The 17590-nt window shown below is 53.9% G+C and overlaps 1 protein-coding gene across 1 annotated transcript; it reads left to right on the top strand.

The window, feature by feature from the left end:
- RABL6 (RAB, member RAS oncogene family like 6) lies at positions 1-16463 on the top strand. The gene is made up of 15 exons (XM_063316546.1): positions 1-333; positions 4346-4480; positions 4749-4796; positions 5991-6043; positions 6941-7032; positions 7406-7546; positions 8371-8476; positions 9013-9116; positions 9700-10019; positions 10268-10427; positions 11876-12079; positions 12679-12961; positions 13657-13825; positions 14358-14422; positions 15012-16463. The coding sequence occupies exons 1-15, from the start codon at positions 204-206 to the stop codon at positions 15237-15239; spliced, it is 2238 nt and encodes a 745-aa protein (XP_063172616.1). The 5' UTR covers positions 1-203; the 3' UTR covers positions 15240-16463.
- Positions 16464-17590: the final 1127 nt, after the last annotated feature.

Genomic DNA, 17590 nt, shown 5'->3' with positions numbered 1-17590 from the left:
GTTGCTCGGCGAGGGAAAGGGAAGATGGCGGAGGCAGCAGCGAAGGCGCCCGCCCTGGAAGCAACTCCGGCCGCCCCGGCGGGGACGGTGGCTCCGGGGACCGCGCGGAGCCCGGCGGCTCAGCGGCCGCGGGCGGAGAAGTAGGCGGCCTCGCCGGGCCGGGCCGGGCGCAGCTACCGCGGAGCGCCGTCCCGCGCCTCACGATGCTTTCGGCCTTGAAGAAGCTGGTGGGCTCCGACCAGGCCCCGGGGCGGGACAGGCCCATCCCGGCGGGGCTCCAGTCCATGAATCAGGCGCTGCAGCGGCGTTTCGCGAAAGGCGTCCAGTATAACAGTGAGCGGCGGGCGGGGGAGGCGGGGCGCGGGCTGGAGGGGGGCCCGGGCGCCACGGTGAGGTCTCCAAGCCGGCTGGAGGCCCTGCGAGGTGCAGTCGTCGTCTTCTGGAGGGAGCCGGACAGGGCAGCCGAAGCAGCAAGGCGCCTGCCGGGGCAGTTTCCCGCTTTCCCGGGATTTTGGCGTGGGAGGCGTTGCGAGGATAAGGGTCCTGCGGTGGCCTAAAGGGGCCCGGATTGGAGCGGCTGGGCTTCCCTCTTGGGGTTATGCAGTGCCCGTGGGCTGGGCGATCCCTGCCAGCTGCCTCTGCCTGCTTTTCAGGGTTGAGTGAGGGAGAAACGGTGCGTATGGCCTTAATTCGTTATTTGAATTACATCTTTCCTTTATCCCTCCCCAAAATGCACTCTGCCCCCAGCAAGACCACTTTCCAGACCTTTTATTGCGAATTGGGGGGAGAGGAGGCGTGGAAGGCCGACTGCCTTTAAGAGAATAAATGCAGTAGGTGGACACTTGACTTTCTGTTTTAGGAAGAATGGATACTTGGGATCAATGAGGAGCAGCTAGGGGTCGAGCATTAATTCGGAGGAAGGTTGGGGCTGCCAGCTGTAAAATCTGAAATGTCTGGCTTTGCCGGAGACCAGTTTTGGTACTTCCAAACCCAGAGGGCTGCAGCCAAGATCCTTTGTGCAGGGAACCACTGGCTGCTTTATTGCACTTGGGAATTGAATGCTTGTTCAGAGCGGTGTTGATACTCTTTTGAGGTGATCAGGCCTCAAAAAAGCACTCAAAACTGTCAGGTTGTGCCTTCCCTGGGGCACATGAACCAATGCCATTCTTGCTTTGCCCTGTGTCACCTGGGTATGCACAAAAACATTTATAAAGGATTTTGTGTGTGTGATTTTTTTTCTTTCTGAGAGTAGCTCCTGCAGCCATGATTTTTAATGTATGGGGCTTTGTTTAGTTGATCTGCAAGCTAGTGATTGGAAGACAAGCATTTGCTTTGTCAGTCTTAGCAGCTGATTTATTTTGCTTGGAGTGATGCCTTGCCGTTGGAATATTTTTTGCGCCCCTGACTTCTTTCCTTTGGTCAAGACAACATTATCACTTGGGACTGTTTTGTCTGTGGGATGATTGCACAAACACAACCCGACTCAGTTACTTGGAACCAAGTCCAGTTGGCTGCAGAGAAATTGGCATCTATGTTGAGAGTGGTTAGATTACAGATTTAGTTTCCTGGCTTGAGTAGGACATAATTATGGGAGCCTTATGGGAGCCTCTTTGAAGTAGCCTGGCACAAAGACCTGCAGAAATACCTGAATTTTCTTAACTGTCCCAGAGGAACCAAGGTCATCTTCTTGTGATATCCTGGTTGTAATAGCATCTAAATAACTAGGATGATGGAGGAGATAAACAGTAGGTTATCTTGTCGTGTGATCCCCAGGATCCCCATCCCTGTAGAAGTTTTCTGTTTAGATCAACAGAGAATTAAGTGAGCAGCTTAATTCTTCAGTATGTGAAATTTAGAACCTCTGCAATTGATTTTTTAAATTTAGTTTTTAAATTGTGCCTCTGAAAAGGCTGGAGATTATTGGCATGGACTGCTACACAGCTGCCAACAGCCATTCCTGACTCAACCATTTGTTTATCTTAAAAAGTGGATGCCTGAACCTAGGCACATGAAATATTCTTCTGTCTCTGCAGTGATGGTGCTCTTGCCTCACTTTACAGAAGAAGCTGGGAGTGTCTTGCTCATCATTTGTAGCAACCTTAACAGAGAACCAGGCATCCTACATGCTGCTGCAGCTTTTCTCTCATTGTCTGTTGTCTGAGCAGAGGGTGAGAAAGCTGTAGCTATTTGTGGTCTGTGGCAGATGTACCTCTGTCTTCATCAGCTTTGTTTTTGCTACAGGGTACCCAAAATGTTTTCTCCTTTTGTGTGGTATATTCCAGCCTTTTTTTTCACTGCGGTTTTCCATTACCGCCTTCATGAGAAACTTTCCAGTCTCTGTAGCAACCTCGGTGCAATGGCATATCTCTTTCACCATGATGAGAGTAAGCGTCAGATGGGTGAGGATTGTTGTCTGGGAGGTGATCTGGAGAGTGGTGTCCATGTGATTTTCAAGAATAGATTGGATATGAGACGTTTCATCAGGTGCGTTGCAGAAGGGAAACCGTGGGAAGGCAGAAATGTTTAGGTCCCAAAGTGTTACTCTTCCTGGGTATCAGGTAAGTGAAACTCAGAGGGTCCTGTGATGGGGAAATAGTGGGGAGCAACTACTGCTGCGAGTCATGCTCTGGGCTTGAGGTACCTACTTGGAGTAAAAGGGTATCTCATGTTTGGGAATGACTTGGCTATCCCAGGTCACTAATCTCTGTGTTAATGGCCTAAATTACCTTCTGGAGGAGGTTGTGTGGGATCCCTACATACTAGTTCTTTTTATCTATCTGGTAACCCGTAGATCACCTTTGGATGCTGATTTCCAGGCATATCTTCAGTTGTTGCCTGATTCATTGTGTCGCAGTGGTCCATCATAAGGTTAAGCTTATCTGAGTTGTAGTGTCCTTGAAAAAGGTCCTCTCCGCGGCCTATGTTGCCTTCTTCGTGCTGGTGACTTTGATTATCACTGGTATATCTATGGGAAAAACCTGAGTGACAACATTTTAACATCTCATTGCTTGTGACAGGACAGATTGTAGTGGTGCTTGTTCCCTCTTGCTGTTGATCCTTGGCTGTATCTGAGCTCCCTTCAGGCTGTCTAAAGAGCCACAGAGACACGTTTATGTGGTGATTTGTTTTATGCTCTGCATGCAGTCAGTGGACCTTCCCATATGAGCAGTCATGCTCAGGCAGGAACAGAACGGCACTAGGTTTAAACAGTGGAAGGCCTAATTTCTCCATGCAGAAAAATGCAACTTCTCCCCCTCTTAAGTTTGCTTAGGTGACTCCCCCACACTTACCATAGTTCCTTCTTCCTCTCATTCCCATTCTGTTCCATACTTCACCACTCCCAGGATTTCATATTGTTGCAAAAGTAGGGGTGGCAATAATAACATAGTTCAGTCAACAGCATTGGGTGCAGGCTGAAAAGCTGGCCTACCTTTGCTCACATCCCAAAGTACAATTTCTGCAGAATGCAGGGTGTGGGCAGGTTTATCCACCCTCTCCCCGCCTGCCATGTCCAGTGGTTTTCAAAGGCAACTATCAGTAAGGGGCAGCTTTGAAATAGCTTGGATGTGTGCCCTTTGCAAGAATCACTGTTTCTTCATTCCGGGGGCGTAGTTCTTGCACCAGTTTATTTATGCCTTTTGCCAATTGGTTTCTGATGCATTTCCATTTTCATCTTTGCAAAGAGCCCAGAGTCTGGAGACACAGACCAGAGGCTCAGGGTTCCTCTGCTCCATATCTGGAACTGGCTTGCCTATATTTCCTTGTGTGTCTTCTGTACATTAGGCTTGGTAGATCCCAGTGGCCTCAAGAATCAGCATTTTTGAAGCGTTAGACTCTGGGCTATAAGAAGGTTCCCCTAAAAGACACAGTGTGCTGTTTTTAGGTTTTAGCAGATGACAGCAACCATTTTCTAGACGGAGGACTGAAAACATCCACTGTCACATCTATTACTTTTGTATTGATATACAGGCAGCATCAGTTGGTAGTCAGCTTTGATATGTATTCCAGCTGTTAATTTGAAAGTTGTGGCACTTCCTTGATATGGTGTAAACGCTGGATTACCCCTGTCCCCAACTCTACTGTAAGAGCAGCAAGTTAGTGAAAGGTGGCTCCAACTGTTGCTTAGCCAAATAAGAGATTAAACAAATTATTTGCTATAACACTCCCAGTATACTATTTTCGCTTTTTTGTCTTCTAAGTTTATTTTATTAAATAGCCAAAGGCAGGGATACTTAAACTGGTTTTTTTTAGTACAGTTTTGTAAAAAAAAAAAAAAAAACAGAATTTGCAAAGGTGAACTCTCAGTTTGGAGACTGATTTTATTCCTTAATTTTTCTTTCTCTAGTGAAAATTGTCATCCGAGGTGACAGAAACACGGGAAAGACCACTCTGTGGCATCGGCTGCAGGGAAAGAAGTTTGTTGAGGAGTACATTCCAACTCAGGAGATCCAAGTCACCAGCATCCATTGGAATTATAAGAGTGAGTTTCGTTGGCTGTTGGGGGAAGAGGCGGGAGAAGTGCTTTTTCTTTGCTGTCTGTTGTATACCTGAACATTTGAGTCCCCACTGCTCTGTTCCCCTTGTCGCTAAGGGCACGTTGCTTGTGCAGGCTTGTTTTCAGGGTTTTGAACACATCCAGCCCCCTGCTCTAGGCCACATGGGTCAAGGGTAGTTCTAGCTGTGTTTGAATTAACTGCGTTTGGGCAAGCTCTTCTTGTCTAATCTGTATGTCTGGGTGTCTTTTCCAGCTACTGATGATATTGTGAAGGTTGAAGTCTGGGATGTAGTCGATAAAGGTAAGGTCTGTTCGTAACCATCTGATGTTACAATTGGGATATAGTACTTGGATTAGGCCTGAGAGTATTTAGAAATGGGCGCCTGCCGTTCAGGAAGCACTCTTTTACTTCTTCAGTTCTAAAAACTCACATCAAGCATAGTTTCATCTAGTTCTTCTTAGTTAGGAGTGGTAAAGAATCTTGTGAGCCCAGAGTCCTCCAAGGAGAAGGCCCACTGTCTCTCCAGATGAGTCACCACTTTGGCTTCGCCCCTTCCCTTTGGCCTCAGAGCAAAATTTTGTGCCTCTACATCAGAATCGTATTCAGGAATGAGAATTGCCTGACCTTGGAAGGGACTCTTTGTTTTAGCTAGATATGAATTGCCGCCCTGGCCTTCCCTTTTCACAGCTGTGGCAATTTCAGGAGGGGAGGGGGCTCCCTTTCCTCTTAAGGAGGTGAATGGAAATTGCACAGCAGCAGGATTTGGAGGGGCGTGTGCTTGTCGGCAGTGCCTATTGATCGGGGGATTTGGAATATGGATAATTTTATTTCTTAGAATCCCCTTAATAACTGAGGAAGGTTATAAGTATTTCTTTGGAATTTTCTCCAAATATTCTTATTAAGCCTGGCACAATTGAGCTCTCTGGAGCAAGATTTCAGACCTGGGAACAGAAGGCGTGCAGGGAGCACTCCTTGTTCTTTTTCTTTTCTTTTCTTTTCCTTTCTTCTTTTCTTTTCTTTTTCCTCCCTTTGGCAGTTAGACTTCTATGGAGCCTGAGGAAGGCCAGGTTTCCAAAGGTTAAATATTTATTCTTCTAATTCACACCTTTAGGCCTAAGGATGCTGCTGTGGCACCGAGGGCCAGTCCTTTGCAGCCTAGTTTAGCATTGCCCCTGAGCTGCTTCTACTTCTCTGCCTGCCCCGCTGGGTTCCAAGTGGCAGAGTGTCCCTTTGCCCACGGCTGCTGCTTCCTGGTGCCGCCCTTGAATGCCCCCACCTGAAATGTATGTTAAGCCTGTCCAGTTTCCCTCTCTTCTTTCTGCAAAGTGAGGAGACATCTCCCATTTTGAGCTTGCAATGGTAGAAGTTAGAAGTGTTATGGTGTGGGTGGGAAGTGGGAGAAGCTGCATATTTGGGGCTCCCTTTTCTACTCAGCTAGGAAACTGACAACTCTGACAGCAGTTTTTCCTTTCCTGTTCCTTTCAAACACTGCAGGCAAGTGCAAAAAACGGGGAGATGGATTGAAACTGGACAACGACCCTCAGGAGGTGAGGCACGCTTTGACCCGCTGTCTTGTAAAGCATCAAATCCTCCATTTGCATATGGCGCAGCCTTTTATTTCCTGGAGGCTGTGAGCAGCCCCAGGTCCTCCGATGATTTGAGCTGTATGTAGGCCAAATTCCTTGGGGAAATCAGCTGCCAACTACAGTCTGAATGCAGGGGGCCGGTGGAATTGATGGTCTGAAGCTGCCCTTTAGATTTGCAATGCTAGCAAACGGGGGGGGGGGGGGATGAAAGAGCACCCACAGTGGGCTTGCTGTGCCATCCCTGAGTGCGTTCCTAGCTGGCCTCGGGATCTTGCCCTGAGTATGGAATGGGAGAAGCATTTTAAGCTTTCCAGCTGGTCTCTGTGAGAAACAGGGATGGAAGGTGGGTCTCTTGGGCAAGGACGCATGATCCAAGCCTCGTCTGCATCACGCCGCCAGAAGCGGTGAAAAAGCCAAATTTTCTCTTACAGTTAAATAGCTGGGGCGGCCACACGTATCTTCTGAGTAGTAGAATAGGAGCCTCTGCCTAGGGCCTCCTCCAGCATTACAGCTTCCAGCTCAGCAGCGGAGCAGGGACCATCTGCAGACAAAGCCGGAACGTTGTGTCTAAAGAGGCAGCCAGGCGGAATGTGCAGAGTTCCCCAAACCAAGTTTCTTGTTCTGCTTGCCAGGCTTCAGCCCAATAGTTCTGCTGTGCAGACTGTCCCAGCTTGCTTTGGAGGACTCTGTCTTTTTAAAACGGGCGGGGGGAAGGGGGAAAACTGTTGTAACTTTGTAAACTCTGTAGCGGAGTCAGTACGCATGGGTGGGGTGACTTAGCTACAGCCTTTGGGGACGCACTGGCTCCATTGTTGGTCCAGGGTGCTTTTCTGAGATCTCGTTCTCGTCCCACCCCAGGCAGAATCCGAGATGGCTTTGGATGCGGAATTCCTGGACGTGTATAAGAACTGCAACGGGGTCGTGATGATGTTTGATATCACCAAGCAGTGGTAGGGACTGCTGCCTTCGCCCTTCCCCTTGCCGTGACTCTCGACAGAGCGAGCTCTTTGAGAAATGCAGAATCCCTTTTGTTGCCAGGCTTTGCAGTTTGCCCAAGGCTTGGAGGAGATAAATGCTGCTGTCTGCTCCTGTTGAGCTGAGAGCATCACGTAGCACTGAAGAAAGACATGGCTCTGTGGCGGCGGTGGAGGAGGTCTCCTTCGGCTGCTCTATTAAGCCCGGGGGGCAGGTCTCAGCCAGCACGTTGCTAGATGCTGCCATGCCTCCTGTAGGCATGGCAGCCCTCTGCCAGAGCTGTCATGGCAGGACAGTGGCCTGGCCTGGCATCGTGCAAGTAGCTCTCTTGCTTTCCACTCCATGCAGGACCTTTAACTACATCCTGAGAGAACTTCCTAAAGTCCCCACCCACGTACCCGTGTGCGTGCTTGGGAACTACCGGGACATGGGCGAACACCGGGTGATCCTGCCTGATGATGTGCGGGAGTTCATTGACAACCTGAACAGGTAAAAACAACAAGCTTGTTAAGGAGCTTCAGGCCACCTGCTGGGGAGCCCTCTTGCGGCCATGGCCGTTTTGAGTAACTCAGTTCATCACTCAACTAAAAACTGCCCTCTGGTGGGCTTGTTGAATAAAGGTAGCTGCGGTCTGAATGCGCACTCTGTAGTTAACTTGGCATCTGCTTTAACAGTGTTCATCTGCAACAACTCAGCAGGAGATGAGTGGGTGGAACTGCTGTGTGCACATGCATGAAATACCCGCAGAATAATTGTATGTCTGCTCTGCTTTTCCCTGTTGGTCTTTAAGACTGATCACTCGGCCACCTAGGACACGTGAATACATTTACAAGCGAGGTGCGGAGGGCACAGTCCCTTATTCAGTAGAAGGTTGCCCCTGAAAGTGAAGGCTGTTATTGGTCTCCTTTTCCATAAAGTGGCGGGCCTCCTTTATCTAAACGAGCACCCACCAGCCTGGTGGCTGGTGCAGGTGACATTATTGGCATAAAAACTGAACGTGCCCCACAAAGGGATGGATGTTTGCTCCATCAGCTCTTGTGCCTCTTTGGACGGCTGCTCTCAGTTGCTGGCAGCCATTGCCCCCCCACAGAAGCTCACGGGCAGCAGGCCTCTTCAGCAGCTGCCTGCCACTGTCTTCAAAGGGAACCTGGCATTAACTCGTCCCTCAGAAGCGCCGTGGGCAGCATAATAACCCACCGTAGACTGAGCCGTCAGCCACAATTGGAGGGTTTGTCCCAAGCAGTCAGCCTGCACAGGCCCCTCCCGCAGTGCCTCTGGCTCACAGTGCTGTTCCTCCCCCCGACACTGAACAGGCCCCCTGGCTCCTCCTACTTTCGCTATGCCGAGTCTTCCATGAAGAACAGCTTTGGCCTCAAATACCTGCACAAGTTCTTCAACATCCCCTTCTTGCAGCTGCAGGTAAGAGTTTGCCCACTCTTCCCTTGTGGGGGCAGGGAGGCAGCTGCACGGTCCCAGCACAGCTGCACCCGGTCTTCTGCGCGAGAAGAGGGGTGAGCTCCCCTGGGGTAGAGGTGCTGCTTCTTTCACCCTGTGGCCAGACCCCTGCAGGCTTCTCTGCCTTTCGCAGGGTGACCATGAGGGTAAACAGAGCCGGGGAGGCAGCGTCTCTCCTAGCCTGGCCGAGGAGCCACATAAACCAGAGGCGACTCGGAACCTCCATTTGGATTTAGTCCCTCCCCAGATGGTGTGGGTGTTCAGAGCTCTTCCGGGTCAGGATGCCCTTCCTGGGTGGTTTAAGTCCAACCCTCCTGCGCTCCCCCGGCCTGTTCCAGACCTCAGGCTGCTGCCTCGCTGGCCAGAGCTGCCGTTAAAGTTAGGACCTCCCTCACAGGGCAGAGTGGGAGAGGGTAGCCCAGACCAGCCCAGGGCTGGTGACACCCGAGCAGCCTCCCTGCATGCTCCGAAGCAGCTGATCTCCCTCCCGTCTCTTGCAGCGAGAGACTCTGCTGAGGCAGCTGGAGACCAACCAGCTCGACATTGACGCCACCCTGGAGGAACTCTCTGTGCAGCAGGAGACAGAGGACCAGAACTACGAGCTGTAGGTCTGATGGGGCCGCCTGCGTGCGCGTGCCCGGGGGCTTGGGGGAGCTACTGCTCGGCTGGGGCGTCTCCTCTTCTCCATGGCAGCGGCTTTCTCCCCTCCACACACCTTGCTTCAGGTCCTGTCAGTGGGCTTTCTAAAGAGCGCGCTGGGAGCCTCTTGCCTTCCCTCTCGAAAAGTCTCGAGAACCGTGGTTTAAATCTGGTCTCTGCCACTGTCTCTTGGGGAGGGCCATCCCGCCGATGCTTCTTTAGGGAAGCAAGTTTACTCTTCCATGTACAGCTGGCTCAGTTTGCCTTTTCCTTTCCCAACTTCCCTCCATCCAGCACAGAGCTGCTGCGGGTGTCCCGCTGCCTGGGATTTTGTTTGTTCTAAAGCATTTTTCTGTTCCTGAGTTCCCTGGGGAGGATGGTGCCCCTGCAGTGGGAAGCCCCAGTTGTGTGCCAGGGCCCTGCCAAGAGGGGAGGGCCAAAGGTCTTTCTGGCCCGGCAGCCTTGGGACCCTTGGCTGCCTGCAGCCACGAAGGCCCAGCCTTGCTGAGGGTGGGAGTGGGTCCCTGAGGCTGTTTCTCTCCCGACAGGTTCCTCGAAATGATGGAAGCGCGTGGCCGCGGCCACGCCTCTCCTCTGACCACCAACGGGCAGAGCCTTTCCTCGGGTTCCCAGTCGCCGGTGGTGCCGCCTGGCAACGCTTCGGGGGGCTCCAGCCCCGGCACCCCCCAGCAGAGCTTGGCCAGCCCTGCTGTTGCCACGGACCCCGTTGAGCCTCCTGCGCCGGGGCTGCCACCTGAAGCCCAGCCCCCTGCGGCCCCCCCCACACCAGCTCCGCCACAGAAGCGCGGCATCATCGCTCGGCTCTTCGGGACGTCCCCGGCTCCTGAGGCTGGTCCTCCCCTGCCAGGTGAGGGTGGAGCCACTGGCTGCCTCGTCCTGGAAGCACACTGGAATTTGGGTCCTTCCTGCTGTAGTTGGTGGGGGTGGGAGAAAAGCTGGCCACCTGCTTCTGCTGTGGCAACATGGCGCCAGCTCAGGGACAGAGGCACCCTGCGCCATGGGTGTTTCCAGGCCCACCGCTGAGCTGGTTCTCCGTCTGCTGGCGCACTGGCAGGGCTTAACCGGTTCCCCTGCGGTGCTTCCCTTGCCTTCCAGATCCTGCCGCTCCCGCCCTCCCTGCCGTTGCCCCCCCCAAAGTCCAGAGCGTGGAGGACTTTGTCCCTGAGGAGACCATGGACCGCAGCTTCCTGGAAGACCCCGTCCTGCAGAGAGACAAGGGGCTGCGGGCAGCCAAGGCTCCCGCCGACAGTGACAGGTGCGGAGGCCCTCTTCCGCAGCCTCGTGCTGTGGGCTGACCCAGCAGAGCTCTCTGCCCTGGGCAGTTGGCCACTTTGTTTCTCGAAGCACCCCCTTCTGCCCCAGAGAAGTGGGGCTCAGAAGATGGTGCCCCGATGCCTCTCTCCGCCATTCAAGCCCCAGCCAAGCTCCCATTTGCTGGGCAGCCATCTGTGCAGCGGGGTCTCTCTCTCCTCACTGTTGCGCTTGTGTGGGTGTGGGTGTGTTTAGCAGGTTGGAAGCAGCCGAGCTGTCCCCTTGGCCTGCTTGTTTGGTGTGGGAGCAGCAGGTTGCCAAGGAGTTGAGCTGTTTTACTCTCTTTCTCCACAGTAGAATTTTATGCCTCAGAGGCGGGTCATGGGGAGAAAGGCCCTCAATGCCTGAACTGGCTGGTCTTCATGTTGCAGTTCTGTGCCCCCCCACCCCCCAGCTCTGAGACAAGTTGATTTCTGGAAGTGGAACTCCTGTAGCCCACTCAGCCTCTGTGGGAAGGGAAGTGGGCTTACAACACCCGATGCGTTCCTCTTCCTCAGCAAAAGTAAATGCTGGATAGAGGAAACAGCTTAAGGGAGGCGGAGGGAGAGGCCCCAGTTTTCTGTTCCATTCATGCCCTCCTTCTTGCAGTTAGCTCTTGGCCTCCGTTCCCCGTCCTGGGAAGGGAGCATTTTCCGTGCTTGGCATACTGGCACTTTGCCCACGTGACCTCCGAAGCAGTGATAGGCCAGAAGCCGTTTTCAAAGACTTGCGGAGCCTCTTCCAGCCTCTGTGTTTAGTTTATGGGATGGTGGCAGATGCAAGAAAACACAGAGCCTTCAGCAGCTGGCTTTCCATGCCGGTCACACAGGGTTCCACGTGACACGACAAACGTCTCTCCAGAACTGCCTGTTGGTAGCTGCTGCTTTGAGTCCTTGCAAACTCCTGCGCGTGTTGTTGGCGACACTGTTTTGCTTGCTTGTCTTTTGTCAGCCGCCTCCTGTTGCTCAGATTTTTGCAACCATCAGTGACTCTTCCTTCTGCATTACACATCCCAAATGTTTAAGCTTTAGCTTCATTATTAGGGCTTCTGGTGAGCAGCCTGGCTTTACTTCATCTGCTATTGATGGATACGCTCTTCCTCTACCCCCCAATATTCTCGCTGGCATGCTTTCCCTTAAACAAAGCAATCTGTGCAGGGAAAGGGTGGTGGCCCAGAAAGAGGCACATTTTAGACTTCTGCACCTCTTGAGAAAGGCCTGTTGTGCCAGGGCAGAGTACCTCAGTTGCATGCCGTTTGCTTCCTGGAATTCCTGGGCAGCCGTGCTGGGAAAGGCCCATCAGCAGGAGAAAGACTGCCTCTCAGGCCGAAGCTTCTAGATTTTGCCCTGTCTGTCCCTGCTTTTTTCTATTCACGCCCTCAGAACATGTTGCCTCTGGGGTTTTTTCTTACAGTGACAGAGATGCTCCTGGTGGGAACCCCTTGGTTGCTGGCTTCCAGGATGACCTGGACCTTGATGAGCATCTGTCCAGCAAGCCCCCATTAGTGGCAGAGCTGGTCCCGAGCAAAAACGTGACCTTGTCAAGCGAGGAAGAAGAATGCTCCAAGTTCTCCATCATGATGGCTGAAGATACTGGCTTCGAACAAGAAAAAAAACGGTAAGAGGCTGCTGGGAGTCATGGGAGGGAGCCTCCAGATATTGCTGAACCACAACTCCCAGCAGCCCCAGCCAACATGGCCCATAGCTAGATGTGCAGGGAGAGGCAGCTGAGTACAGTAATGTGTAGAGGACCAGAAATCCTCAACTCCAGCTTTAGCAGGGCAACTGTTGCTGTTCAGTTTAAATTGTATTATTTAAACATTTTATCCAATCTAAATCAAGACTGTAACATTGTGCCAAACTTTAAACAAAAAAACAGTACCCAGGGAAATTCAGTTAACATGTATCCATTGAAAAACGCGTATATAAGAAAAACCTTAAAGCCTGCTACATTCACAATTATTGGAAGAAAGAAAGTTATGCTGTTAACCTTGCAGATTCAGGGTTCATAGGATTTTGCCCATCGATTCTTTGCACATCACGTGAAATCAACTAGATTTCCACCGAAAATACTGAAGATTCTGCACCAAGCGTAAACTTGTGCTAGAGGGCAAGACTTGCATAATGTTATGTTACATGTAAGGCATAGACTGCTGATGCTTAGTTGACATGAGGCCTCCAGACGCTGTACTCACTTTCCTTTTCCTCCTCCTCCAGAGCTTCCAAAAAGTCCTCAAAACTCCCGGAGCCCTCAGCACTCACCAAAGCCACAGAGCTGAAATCTCCCACCAGCCAGCCTCCCGTCGAGCAAATGAACAGCATCAGGCACTTGATGGTGGCAGGCGGCCCTGAGGCCTGTGCCCCCCTGGCTGCCCCTGCCTCCCAGCAGCAGGAGTCCGAGAGCGACTCCGAGGGGCCCATCGCCACGCAGATGCTCTCATTTGTGATGGACGATCCTGACTTTGAAAGCGAGGAGTCGGAGAGCCAGAGGAAGCAAGCCGTGAGTTCTTGCCTTAGGCATTGAAGGGTTGGGGGTGGGGAGACGGAAGCAAAGTATTAGGTTGTCTTCAGAATCGTGCAGATGGAGGCCAGGTGATTTTCTGCTGTTGCTGGGCATGCTGCTAAGCAGAGTGGCCACCAGCTCTTCCTGGGAAGGGCAGTGCTGAGTGTGCCTTGACCAGCTGCAGAGCAGAAGGGGGGGAGGGGCACATCAGAAGCAGGTGAGGGCTGGCCTGCTTGTGCTGAGGTTCAGTCGGGGCCTTGGTATCCACCTTGTTCTCAATGAGGCAGGAAGGGCGAGCACAGGTGTTGGAGGGAGGCAGAGGTCAAGCCTTGAGTGTCCTAGACAGCTAAGGGGCTAGACCTGACGTGACCTGCTTTTGCCAGGGCTTTCAGCTGGATGCATAAACTGTCTGGGTTCAGAGGCTGCTGGTCACTGAGCACCAGCCATGGGGCCCTCCTGCTTCCTGGAGGCATCGTGCTAGGCCCTCCGTTCAGCCCTCTGGGTCCATCACAGATTTTCTGTGGGTCAGCTGGTGCGCTGGCTACCCCAAGGAAACGCATTCAGAAGCAGAATGAGCGAAGCACAGATGGAGGAGAAAGGAGGTCTTCTCTGGGGTCGTTTTGGCAAAGGAGCGGGTTGGCAAGAAAGGCTGAGTAGCGGGTGCTGAGGTGCCTCACTCCGTTTGCCTCTAGGAGGAGTTCCCAGTGCGAGAGGATCTCTCGGACATCTCCGACGAGGACGCCCCTTCCAGGCCTCCCCAGCTGGCCAAGCCCGTGATCCGCTCCTTCAGAGTGAAGAACGAGGCGGATCTCTTTGGGTTGGGCCTGGATGAGCCAGCTCCCAGAGTCAGCAGCGAGGAAGGTGAGCAGGCCTTTGCCACCGGCAAACCTTGGGGCCGGGCCGTGTCTTGTGGGCAGCGGTATACTCCGACGGCAGTCGCAAAGGTTCTTTCTCCTGGCTGCGCATCTCAGTAAAAAAAAGTAGATGAAGCCAAGCCTGGATCTCCATGACAGGCTTTTGGGAGGCTGTCCGGCTTCTCTCAAGGGTGCAGAACTTGCGGAAGGGAGAAAGTTGAGAGCAAAGCATGCCTGGTGGCACTCCTGCTGCATTGGTCAGAACCATCGGCTGTGAATGGGGCAGGCACAGCAGGCCGCGGGTCCGTTGAGCCCCTCCACCCACGCAGGCCAGTTGGCGCTCCTGTGCCGGGGATTATTCCTTCCCAGGAAGCATCCGGTGCTCAGGCGCCTGGAGCATGGAATGGCCACAGGGTAAAGGCACCTTCTCCCCATGAAACATGGTACTGTTGGAGGCACAGATTCCCCGTGCTGCCGCAGCTTAGACTCTTGCCTGGTGGGAAGCTCACGTTCCTTCTCCCTGCCCCTTCTCTTCCCAGCTGCAGATAAAGAAAAGCAGTCTTTGAAGGAGAAAAAGAAAAAAAAGAAGAGAAGTAGCAAAGAGGTGGGTTGCCGTGTGTGTGTGTGCGCGCGTGCACAAAATTATTTTCAGCTCAGCTCCCAAAGCGGGCTGTGAAAGCAGGTGAAAACAATAACCGAAGGAATTCGTGCTGGCAAAAAATATTCCCAGACACTCAAGGGGAGCTGCTCAGAGCAGCGTGAGAAAAGGTTTCCTTCTTCAACACAGAGTGCTAATTGCACGCATGCCCCTCCCATAGGAGGTCTGCCCCCCCCATTGGAAACTCAGCTCGTGCGCTCACAGGTGAAGCACCCCCCACCCTAAACATCGGGAAGCCGCCTGGCTATGGGCGGGCCGGCGCTTGCTTTCCCTGTCTGGCACCCCTGGGGCACTCTGCCAGGGAGGGAGGGAGAGGGTGCGGCCTTCAGCTATGCTTTGCAGGGGCCCGTTGCACCACATGGAGCTGGGGGTTCTGGGCGTGGCCCTGAGAGGACTGTCCTTGGAGGGGCACAGCCTGGATTTGGGCCGAGGCAGTGATTGGAATGGGCAGCTTTGGGCCTCTTCGGAGCAGGTACCGTGGGTGGGTGTCTCTGGCCTTCCCCGCTTCATCCTCTCTCCCCAACTCCTCTTCCAGGAAGAAACAGAGAAAATCGCAGGGAGAAAGAAGGGCAAGCCGAAGAAGGGCAGGGAGAAGGAGGAGGACAGAGGAGAGAAGGAGAAGAGGAAGCCGCCACCACTGAAGCAGACACCGCAGCGGGGCAAGGCGAGGCCCAGCGGCATCGACGAGCTGGAGGCCTTCCTCGGTGGCGGCGGTGCTGGGGCCGGCAGGCAGCGCGGGGGCGGAGACTACGAGGAACTGTAGCACTCAGACAGGTGCCCGGGCAGGCATCCCGGCTCCAGGAGGAAGCCACCCCCTCCGCAGCTGCCGTCCCTGCCTTTCTCCGCCGCCTGTTGCGAGGCTGGCTGGACCGAGGGGAGGCAGGGGCTGCGGAGGGGCCCGCGAGGGGCTCAGAAGCACCAGGCCTTTTCATCCTTCCTGCCGGCCTAGAGGGTCACTGCCCCGGGGAGGCTGCCTTTTGTTCCGCTTGAAGCGTCTGCTGCCCGTTGAACGCTGGGTCTGGGCTATTTTTTTACCAGAGAAACAGCTGTGGACTGATGGCTCCCTGGGAGCTTGGACAGCTGTGGGGTCCCAGCCAGGTGTATGTGGAGGGGGGCAGAGGCCTTCTGCATTGGGAGGGGGAGGGGTGTTTGAGTAGCCTGGGGCTTTATTCTGGGGGTTTGGGGGAGAGAGACAGACTTAAGTGCTCCCCTCCCTGTTTCTTGGTTGTCCCAGTTTGTGTCCCCGGGAAGCCCATCTGTGCAGCTGAGCATCCTCAGCCACCTTGCTTTGACATCTGCCGAAAGAGGACTGGCCACAGCAAGTGGGGGGGCACCATCCGCCCCTCTCCTGCTTCCTGCTGGAGCACAGAGCCCTCTGGGCAGGAGGCTCTCGCCCTTCCTAGACCCCTGCCTCCCGGTTACTGCTGCATGTGTTTGCCCTGAAGCCCCAGGCAGCCCCTGACAGTGGGTGGTCCCCCCACCATCACGTTTCCTGCGTTGCCCCCCCCCCAGCGCCTTCACTCACCTTCCTAGCCTTGCTGTGCGCCTCCGAAGATCTCAAGGAAAAGCAGTTAAAAATTCTGGTGCATTCCATTGTGGCCTCGTGTTCCTAGGTGTGGATTGAACTTGGGCTGTTTTGACATTCCTCCCCCGTCCCTCCCTTGGGGAAATGCACTGGTCATCCTTGACCTCCAGCAGCCTGCATGACACAGGTAGTGCTCTCAGGGCCTCGGGCCTCCCTCCTTGAGTTGGGGGGGGCACGCATGACAAACCTACTCTTGACCCATTGCCCCCTGAAGCACCTGGGCCCCTTCCTCCTCCCCCCCAGCCCCTCCCAGCCTATTCTCTGGAATGCAGCTGGCAGCTGAGCCTTGTACTGCTCACCTTCCCTTTTCTTTTATTCTCCCCTTTTTCACTTCGTTTTTGGGAAAAACAGTCCCAGCGATGCACTCCTCCATTCCAGCTGATAAAGCTCTTGGTTGTACAACTGTGTCTGGCTCCCTCCTTTGGCGGGAGGGGAAATGCTGCACCCCTCCGAATCTGATCCAGGTGGCTTCTGGCTCGCTCCAGGCTCCCTGTGTGTGCACATGCTCAGAGATGCCAGCCCTGGGCCACATAGCCAATGCCTGGTTCCTGTCCAGCCCTGGGAAAATGGCTTGGCCTGGCCTTCTCCCCCCCAGGAGGAGGCCCTCCCTGCTGCTAAAGGCTGGGAGCTCAGCTGTCAAAGATCAGAGGTGGGGCCTGAACTGCAGGGCTGGCTGGCGTGCCTCAGTGTGGCCCAAGGGAGGAGGGCAACCAAGCCTTGGAAAAGGTTTGCTGGCCCCAAAGAGCAGCCAGGAGGTGGGGAGGGCGGAAGGGTGGGGCACGGACAAGGCCTCCAGCATGGGTGGTGGTGGTGGCTGAGGCTGGGCTTAAGAGTGGAAGGAGGAGGGTGAACAGGGTGGTTTTGCGTGCAACTGAGCTGCCTTTCCCATGGTACATGCTCGTTCAAGGCCAGACGCAGGGAAGACCCTGCAGAGCCCACTTGAGATCACTGCCGCCTCCCCCTGCTCAGTATCTTGCGGCAGGAAATTCAGAAATCCTTGGGCGGGGGAAGCAGGTCTTCCTGACTTCTCGAGCCTTTATCATGGTCCTTTTTCTCATTGTTTTTTTCCTGCCCAATTTAAAAAAGCCCCCATTTTGCAGATGCCCCACCCTTCCAGGCCTTGTTCCTGGCCTTTCTCCAGCTGCCCAGCAGAGCTAGCCTTTGTATTTTGTGTGGGAACGGTGAGCGACGCTGTGTGTCTTTTTGTTGTAAGTTAAGGGTTGAGTGCCAGGCTTCCCTCACCATCCCCGTTTGGCTGCCCACAGCCGCTGGCGTTGCTGTGGTAACCTGCCAGGCAGAGGATGGTGATGTGCTCCCCAGAAGGAGGGGAGGGGGATGTTTGTGGGATTCTCCCCAGCCCTGTCATCTGCGAGGAGGCAAAGGGGGCTCCTTCGGCAGTGGTTCGTGTTCTCTCCCTGGGAGACCCCATGAAGCAGAGCCTGTCACCCCCACGTGCTTTGCTCTGGAGGTACTGACTCTGTGGGGCTGGGAGGTGAGGGCTGCTCCGCTCGGGAGGCATCTGGGCTGAC

The sequence above is a fragment of the Candoia aspera genome, chromosome 16 (genome assembly GCF_035149785.1).
Source record: "Candoia aspera isolate rCanAsp1 chromosome 16, rCanAsp1.hap2, whole genome shotgun sequence".
In the NCBI taxonomy this organism is placed as follows: Eukaryota; Metazoa; Chordata; class Lepidosauria; order Squamata; family Boidae; genus Candoia; species Candoia aspera.
This window is presented reverse-complemented; position numbering and strand designations above follow the sequence as displayed.